At 46.3% G+C, this 9,454-nt stretch overlaps 1 protein-coding gene across 5 annotated transcripts in view; it reads left to right on the forward strand.

Annotated features, from left to right (window-relative positions):
* Positions 1 to 4,077, forward strand: part of mgat5b (alpha-1,6-mannosylglycoprotein 6-beta-N-acetylglucosaminyltransferase B) — a 62,682-nt gene extending 58,605 nt beyond the window's left edge. For 4 of the 5 annotated variants that reach the window (XM_076023834.1, XM_076023835.1, XM_076023836.1 and 1 more), the window contains exons 16-17: positions 1,738 to 2,009; positions 3,082 to 4,077. In XM_076023834.1, the coding sequence (XP_075879949.1) occupies positions 1,738 to 2,009; positions 3,082 to 3,517 (708 nt within the window). In that variant the 3' untranslated portion in view covers positions 3,518 to 4,077. The remainder of the gene's footprint in view (positions 1 to 1,737; positions 2,010 to 3,081) is intronic. The other variant, XM_076023838.1, reaches the window with a different exon arrangement.
* The last annotated feature ends 5,377 nt before the right edge of the window (positions 4,078 to 9,454 follow it).

Below are 9,454 nucleotides of genomic sequence, written 5' to 3' on the forward strand. Positions count from 1 at the left end.
CACACTCGAGATGTGCATGGGAGACGTTTTTTTCTTTTTCTTTCAGGGATTCCGACTGCAGCGGCGTCTCGCAACGTCTCATTCAAAAACCACCTACGGATTTCCACAAAATGTCTTTTTTAACCCTCTGTTTGCAGCCTCCTGCAGTAATTTTTTTTTTTATACCAGCCACTGTTATAAATTGATGCTTTGTTTTTTCATTCCTGCGGGGTGGAGACCAAGTAAACATTGTGTTGACAAAAAATAAGACCCTGGATGTGCAACAGGGAGTCGTCTTCTCACTGAAACATCCAGTTCTCACCAGGACAGAGGCAGTGCATGTGCACAAGAGGAACGTGTGAGTTGATGTGGGTGAATAGACTAGGGGGGGCCGGGGGGGAAACAGCACTCGGGAGACTTGACAGTGATCCCTGAGTCAATATATCACAATTGCATGAGGTGTCCCATTATTTTTCACTTAAAAAGGAAACGTCTTAATCCAATTTAGCTGCTTCTGTCATCGTCGGTCACATTTTATCAGGACGAAACAAATCCGTAAATGAGAAACTGCCACAGGCGACAGCCGCGATTTTGAAGGCCAGTCAAAGTGCGAGGACGCAGGCTGCAGAAGCGCAGCTCCTTTTGCCGGGTGCATAACGCAGATATATGACAGAAAATATTCTTCACCGCTATCCCTTAAGAGAACACTGCGCACACACCAGCAGATTCCGCTGGCTGTTCTTCCAACCTCACTTGTGCTCTGACTTCTTCAAAAAACGCAAATGGGGCGGTTAGCAACTCTGGCTACGTTAGCCATAGGCTAGTTTAGAAACCTGGCTTCTCAGACTATGTAGGTGCGCAAACCGTCCAGGAGCAGATGGACGGAGTGTTTTGGTGACCAACCTCATCGGAGAAAAAATATATCATGAGATAAGCAGAAAACGTGCATTAATGTCAATCGAAAATTGAAAAAGAAAGAAAATGTTGTTCGGCAGGCCGGATTAAAAACCTTAACGGGTCGCATATGGCCCCCGGGCTGTAGTTTGCCCATACCATGACGTACGTTGTCAATATTATAGCGGACACACACACACACGCACACCAGAATTTAATGACAGCTCAGTGACAGAGTTTGTTGAACCCTTGTCCTCAGTTCCTGCCCCGCCCATTATGTTCCAACCAGGTGAAGCTTGGTTGTGTGTGTGTGTGTGTGTGTGTGTGTGTGTGTGTGTGTGTGTGTGTGTGTGTGTGTGTGTGTGTGTGTGTGTGTGTGTGTGTGTGTGTGTGTGTGTGTTTTCCACCAGATATTGCGTGCACTAAAGGAGCAGAAGCGCAGCGGTCGGATGCCCGGTTATTGCTTGTGGGCAGTGGGAGCCTGTTTAATGAGCGGGAGGGGAAGCCGCAGGGACGTGTTGAGAAATATTATGACCTCCGCTTATGAATAGGCCCCGGCTGAAGGGCCCATCTAATCAGGCCTCGCACCGGAGCCCGATTCCTCGCCTCCGGACCTGATTGTTATTGACTACCATTACTGCAGCCGTATCATTTCCAGGACAAGAGCGGGCGGCGGGCGGCCCCGTCACTCCTGATGAGCGCCGCGCTTGCTGCGAGGGCGACTTGATGATATATATTTGAATCCATCCATTCCAGGGCTGCCGAAGCCGACATTTGTCTTTTTGCCGGCGTAGCCGAGCACTCGAAAGCGGGCTGCGTTTTAATCCCCGCACGGAAATCTCAACTCTCTGCTTCTCTTTGTAGGACTTTTGCTCGGCCGAGGTTCCCTTCCCTCCGGCCAACGCGTCGGCCTCCTGGCTCGGGAGCCCCTCCGGTCCTTTCACCCTGCTGCCCAACTCCAGCGTCCTGGTGTGGGCGCCCAACGCCACCTACGTCCCCTCGTGGCCGCCCCTCAGCGCCCTGCGGCTGCTGGTCTCGCTGGAGGACCAGTCGTGCGTGGAGGCGTGCCAGGGCGCAGGACTCATCTGCGAGCCGGCCCTGTTTCGCTTCGTCAACCTGAGGGAGGCCTTCACCGCGTAAGTAGCTGCGTTTTCATTACCCCTAGAAATGCGCAAAACCTAAATATCACGCTAAAAAAACGGTAGTGGAAACACCTAAACTTCGGAAAAAAACATCGGTAAAAGGTTCTTACGATGGTCGCATTTACGCGTCACCAGATGTGACTTACGTGGTCACATAACCAGTTCACGTCAAGTGAAAATGGTGCGTTATGTTTGGACGGAGGAGGAAACTGAATATTTTTTTTCAAGTAATCAAAGAGAAAAAATATAAAAATATAACAGAATACAAACCTAAATAGACAAAAGCAAACGCAATTCTCGTAAATCTCGTTTGATGAGATTTTCCGAGAATTATGTCCCCTGAGAATTCTCGTAAATCTCTCGGGAAAAGACTTTACGGGAATTACGGCTTATGCGTTTCACAGCATTCAGTGGAAACACCTGCAAATTGCAATTGTACTTTGTCGAAATTTTAGAAATATGGCTTTTATTTTGCGAAAAACCGTCATGGCAGCTACTTACCAAGAGCGATGGAATCATCGTGCATAAAAGAAAATTCAGATAAAATTAAGATAGATCATCATGGTGCATCACATGATTTAATACATTGAAAAATAACCCACCCCCCACCCACATGTAATCGTACACAGAAATCCTGGTTTACTCAGTACACTGGTTTACACTTTTGGAGTAACAACGATTTAAAAGTCACAACTACACCTGAATAATCATCGTTATTATGTAGAGCGCCAAACCTAAATGTGTTATTATGACAACCACCCTTTGTGAGGCCTGTGCCACAGCTGCCCTGAATTAACAGCGGCAGTAATCACCATATTTTTTTAGTTTCTGTAATGGTCAACACAGCAGTATTCCAGCTTTTTCGCAGGAAGGACTATTATTGTTTTTTCACTAATTTTCAAATTTAGCATTTAAAAAAAAAAAGAGCGAATGCTGGTTTCCTGATTAATTATATCTATTTACTTGCAGTCCTGAACCAAAAAACTATTTTCTAGTTTATTTTCACTTTTCAACAAATTTTTAATTGGATGCCCTCAACTTCTAAAATATTCAGTTGGTGCGACAGGCGGTGTCATGAACCCTTTCAGCGATGCGTGCGCGAGAGTTACTGCAACAACCCTGTCGGACCCTTTCCCGCGGAGACGCTTGACGCCAACTCCTTCCCTTCCCGTCCCCAGGCTGGAGTTCCAGTGCGAGGGCCTGGAGGCGGAGACCAACCACCTCTTCCCCGCCTTCTCCGTGGAGCACGCCGAGTGCCTCCTGCAGCACGACCCGCTGCTCTTCAGCTGCGCCGGCTCCAGCGCCAAATACCAGCGCCTCTGCCCCTGCAGGGACTACCGCAGCGGCCAGGTGGCGCTGTGCAGGGACTGCCTATGACCAGAGCGGGGAGCTGCGGGCGTCCTGCTCTCTCATTGGACACTTTAAAGGGGGAAGCGACGCCTGCGTTCGCGCTGAATCCAACGTTGAAGAAACACATTTGTTGTTTTGTTTTTTTCTCATGAAGTCGCGGTTGAAACGAATCCTGGTCCGATGCTTTCCCTCACTGTGCATGGATACGGAAGCTACCCGAACAAAATCGAAGATCGAAACCCCACGAAGTTGAAAACCACAGGACTGGACGTCTCACAGTTTGTCCTCCGAGATCAGCGACGTGCCGCACAAACTCACGATGCCTCAGATTTGTTGCGAACGCAGCCTTAAAGCGACTCTGCAACCCCCCCCGTCGCTGTCCGGCGGCCTCGGCCGGAAAGGTGGATCCGTGACACCTCTCAGGGAACTGCATGATTGTATCGGTGGCTGGTTCTGCACGAGGACCGGCGCCGTCCAGCAGACGGTTGGTGAACGAGTGACACAAAGGAGGAAAAGAAAAAGAAGCAATCAAGAGACGACGAAAAGACCATTCGAAATGCTTGAAGTTCGCAAGCGTGTGCGTCTGTACAGTGTCATAGTGGAGTTTGGATATTTGTACTAGATGCAGTCAGAGCCATTTGTGGAGATTTTACATGTTGTGTAACGAATATATTTGTACATAAGTGTTGTTTTAATAATAAATGAACTAAAAAAAAAAGAAAAGGCTCCGCAGAACCCGCGTCCCTATGTTTGTTTTTTTCTTTGCGGCGCGACGCAGGTGCAGCCGTCGTAACTAATTAATTGATTTTGCTGCGCCGCGTCAGCTCGATTTAATTAATCAATGTTCTTGACTCGCTTTTCTGACAACTTCACAACAACAGCACGCGTGGGGGGGAAGTAATTGCCGCCATCAGCTGCTTCGTTCATTTGTTTGCTTTTAAATGATGAAAATAACGTCTCTCCGCTTCCGTCGCCTTCTCATTATTATTGCCGCTATTGCTACTTAAGTATCAATATGTGTCTAAGTGTGTGTGTGTGTGTGTGTGTGTGTGTGTGTGCGTGTGTGTGTGTGTGTGTGTGTGTGTGTGTGTGTGTGTTATTGCCGCTCATTTCCATCAGTGAGGAAATGTTCAAAACAAGCGCACAAGTCTCTCGTTTTCGTCACGGAAGAAGCAAGACAAGAATAGACGGCAGCGTCTCATTTAACCGGAAATGTGATTGTTTCTCAGCAGACGTGGGCTCGGGGTGGCTCATGCTTTGTTTTTGCAACTATTATCTTCATCTTTCATCCGCTGCCTTAACTATCCCCTTGTACCGAGCACGAGCCCTAACGGGGGAGAGAGGCGTCTTCCAAATATAGTCCCTGCATTCTATATATATATGAAAGAATCCTTGAGATTGCTTGGTTCCTTTTTATTGCAACATTGCAAATGCAATTTCAATGCCAAGAAACTCTGCGGCATTCAGGGAGCTCATAGGTGCCCTTCAGGAATCGTCTCAGCGAAAGTAGGACACTTTGATGGAACAACAAGCAACATTTCCCTGAATGTTTTTTTTTTTTTTTTTTACGTTTTTGTTTTGTTTTGCTTTGTTTTTAGGACAAATGTTACCTGAAATCTCATAAAAGTGAATTTTTGATTTACGTCTCTTACAACTTTTTCGCATTTGTCCTGGGCTCTGCCGGAACGACTATCGGGACGATTCGATTTAGCCCTGTGTTTGCAGGCCAGCCCCCAAAAAAAGCTTAGTTTTACAGTGTCTTCCAGGTATTTTGCCTTCTGTTCACAGTCTGAGGTGAATTTCGGATCATACGAGACCTTCGGATGTTGAATAGTCCCAGAGTGACTATTCTGTTTTCAATATTCTGTGGTCGGGAAAGACCTTGATTTTAATCCAAGGTCGTGTACAGTTTGGATTTTATCGATGCCAAGAAATGACAATTTCCGCTGAGGTGACTTGTTCACTGGATATCCAGCCTTCACCCCTCTTGTGTTCCCTTCACCGTGTTCCCATCCCTTGTGCCTGCTGGATTCCTAAATAATGCCTACGGTATCCTTTTTTTTTGGACTTTCAAAAGCACACAGAACATTCTTGAGCAGATCACATAGGCAGCGTTAAAATCTCCTCCGCTTCTTCACCTGCTTCACCGTCTCCCTGTTCAAAAGAAAAGAGATGATAAACGAGTACATGGCCGAATTCGCATTGAAATTCAAATTGGCCTTCCAGGGATTTCACGAATCAAACGTCCAATTCAGCTGAAAGACATAAACCTCCTCCAGCTTCTCCCATCCCAACCTCAGAGGTTTTCCAAATCACCTTTCTAGATGGACTTCATAACTAGGAGTCATTACGTTGAGCGCGGCTGCTGCTCGGCGGAAGCTGCAAGTCCTTGGCGAAGATAAGAGGATTTTAATGAGACCTTCTCCAAAGACATAGTTTTGATTTAATGATGCTGCTGGTGTCTGTCTGACTGATATTAAGGACGATTTCACAGAATGCCCTTTTCTCCATTCGGGCCCATTATCCCTGAACTAATGTTGAACTTTCTCTACATTCTCTGAATGTTAAGGAAAAAAGGATTTATTTGTACGGTAGCAACGGCAGCCGGGTAGGTTCCTGTATCTTTTGGGGGCTTTAACGGTGCGAGTTCTGCGCCAGAACCGCCGAAGATTAAAAGTAGCGTGGAAAAATTAAAGCGTAGGAATATTCCCCTTTCAAGTTTCACAAGCGCCGACTAAACGAAGCGGCCGAGAATCAGTCCCCGACGGGCCGCGGGGGAATGAGAGTGATGGTAAGGAGTGTGTGTTCTCCACAAATCTGTCCTCCAGTGTTGCTATTAGGGTGTCGTTTTTTTTGTGTGTGCTACCAGGAGAGGTGGCAGGAGCGCTGCTGGTGAGCTGGGACAGTGAGGGGGGGTAATTTATGAGAACAGCAACCCCGCACACGGCCTGTTCAAGCCTGTTTCTGCAGCTGCGGCGCCAGACGGCACAGCAGCTTCTCTCCCCCCGCAGGCTGAGGGACAGCTGAACTCATCTTCCCCCTCCAGAAATGTTTACCGCAGTGATATCACATGTTGCACCGTATTTATAGTCGGCAATGTAATCTTGAATGATACAGTTGACGAATGGTCGGAACGCGCTTTTTGTGCTGGAATACGTGTTTGCAAGGTAACAGTTACCTGGTTCTCACCCTGACGTGTAAAATAATAGACAAAGCCTGGACAGTGTTCGGACAATGTTCTGTATGTCACAGTGGACCAGTCAGATCCACCACTGGCGCTGGTTAATAACACTTTAACACTTCCTATTGGTTACTTTGAGGCCATGTCCACCAAAAGCTCCCTGTCTTTTCCCAAATGAGCGATTCTGGTTGGGCTGGTTCTGTTCAAATAGGCTGTAAATAATGCAAATACAGATTCTGAGATGTAACATTCAGCATTCCTGCAGGTTTAACTGCAATTAAAATCTGGGGCAAATAATAAATATAATTCACGTTATATTCAAGGCTGTCAAATGCTATTTTTTTTTTTTTTTAATCAAGGTCAATCTCTGAATTTCCATAGATAGATTTATTGCGTTTTAATTTGCATATTTAAAATTCTGTTTGCATTTATGTCCAAATTAATGTCGTCAAGTCTTTCTCAATTGAGCGTCTTCATTGGGAGCCAAATGAACACAGAAAGAGAGGATTTCATTATCCTAGCTTGCTAGCAAGTTGACTAGTTGTGATTAATTATGTGCTACTTCTATTCCATTCAATTGCTGTGTTCGTCATTTGTTTGTCCTTGCTTGCTCGCCTGTTTGTTTTGCGTTTTCCATGTGACAGCCACCATCTCATATCACTTTCACTCCCCCCCACCCCCGCGCATGAACCACTCTGCCTTTCGTCATGCTTGTTTTGAGACCCCGCTAACGCTCGCTAACTCCTCGTCCGTGCCTGCAGCTTGCCCGCAGCTTTATTCCTGCTCCGCATGGCAAGCTCCTCGGTTCTGCTCATCTCTTCTGGCTCCCTTCGACTTGCCTGGCTTCCCTCAGTCAATTCCTCTTAGTCGGCTTCGCTCCGTGTCTTGTTGTTGTTGTTGTTGTTGTTGTTGCTGTTGTTGTTGCTGTTAATGTGGTTTGCTCCAACAGCAATGTTGTTTTTGCAGCTTGTCATGGCCTGACATGCTAACTCGACGACAGCCACGAACATAAAACCTTCTGAGAAATCTTCTCTGAAATATTGGATCATTGTTTTGTATATTATTACGTTCAAGGAATAATTTAAATCGCAGTCATTATTAATTTTTTATGAGTCACAGCGCAGTCAGGCTACTTATGCAGGAGCCACGCCAACAACATGTCTTAAGCCTTTTGGGAATGCCAGTACATATTGCAGATGATGTGCTCTCTGCAGTGGGTACACTCGCTAGTTCAGCCTCGGGAACATTCCTGATCCCCCGGGGTGTTAATTTGTTGGTTTTGCCCCGAAGAAATGGTGAAAGAATTTATCCCACTGGTCACCTCGCTTGCTTTTTGCTCAAGATAATATTAGCAATCCTGTTGGCCCGAGACCCTTCCCTACCTGGACCAAGTCAGAGTCACACAGAGCAGGTGCCTTTGATCCGTTTTGATCTGAAAGTTCCTGACGAGGTCCTCGAGTCAATCAGCAGCACTTTTGAGGAGTGGGATTTACTTCCCAGTCTGGCAAAAAGTTCTCAATTGAAAGTTCTGGCAGAAGTTGCCATCTGTCGAGAAGGAAGCCAAGGCCACCCTGATTAATTTAGCACCTGCATCCAACCCCAACGTCAAAACGGGGGATCGTTTCAAGGGTTAGTATTGGATCCAGACTCTCAACCCGACCTCTGAATACGACAGAAAAATGTACATAGACATCAAAAAAAAAAAACTTGATAAACAAGTGTTTTGTTGAGGTTTCCTCATGCTGATGAAAATAGGGCAGATTCATTCTTACTGTGTCCTTTGTGATAATAGGGGATGATATTCGTCATTCTTAGTCATTCAAGAAGAGGAAACTCAACAGCCTCCTCAAGGATGTCGAAAAGAATTGCTTCCACTACCGGAGGAGACACAGAGATCCTCTCTTTTACAGGCTGATTAGTAGAAGATATTAACACGAGTGCGTGTGTGGGTGTTTAGTTTTAATAATGAAAGTCGGAGACGGGAGTGTTTTTCCTGGGTTTTTTCCAACCCCTCCTGTTTTCTGTGTGTACTGAGGGCTGTTCGGTGGGAAATACATATTGCTGTGTCATGTTTAATCTCCTGATCGTCTCCTGGGTCCAGCAGTCAAACTGACGACTTCACGCCGCCGTTGAGTAAAGCTGTTTTCTAAGCCGGCGAATGAAGAAGTGTGCCTACTCTTTCTCTCTCTCTTTTTCTCTCTCTGTCTCTCTCTCTCTCTCTCTCTCACGCACACACACAAACACTGCTACCAGCTGCCCACAACCCGCTGCATCAGTGAGTCAGGGGACGGCAACCCAAACCTCACAAATGGGCTACAAACCAACATCTCATTTATGTGTTGTTCGTGCACATGCGGGCTTGTGCGTGCGTGCGTGTGTGTGTGTGTGTGTGTGTGTGTGTGTGTGTGTGTGTGTGTGTAGCATCTTTGACTGCCCACGTTCACCGTGAGAATTTCCTTGCGGGCGATGGTGGGCTGGCTCCGCGGTTTTTTTCAACCCACGCTTTGGTTTTCCTCTATTCATCCAGAGTCTCTTCACTCGCAACATTTTCAAACGGAAGTCATCAGGATGGAGAAAAAGATTTAGAATACTGATATCGTCTCCATGCCCATGATTTGTTTGTTTTCGCCTATTTCTTTTTTAAATCCCTTTCTCTTTTGGTGTGGGTGTGTGTGTGTATGTGTGTGTGTGTGTGTGTGTGTGTGTGTGTGTGTGTGTGTGTGTGTGTGTGTGTGTGTTGTAAATAAAGCTTTTTAAAGACACATAAATTTGCACTTTTGTTTTCTTCTCCTCGCAGATTTGTCATTACATTGATTGATTGATTGATTGATGTGTGTCAAACACCGTGATTGGTGCCCAGTCCTCATGGGCTTATTAGACACTGAGGAGCACAAAAAATAAGACGATA

Source organism: Nelusetta ayraudi, unplaced genomic scaffold (assembly GCF_046127955.1).
Source record: "Nelusetta ayraudi isolate G7.1 ecotype Tasmania unplaced genomic scaffold, CSIRO-AGI_Nayr_v1 ptg000016l, whole genome shotgun sequence".
NCBI classification, from domain to species: Eukaryota; Metazoa; Chordata; class Actinopteri; order Tetraodontiformes; family Monacanthidae; genus Nelusetta; species Nelusetta ayraudi.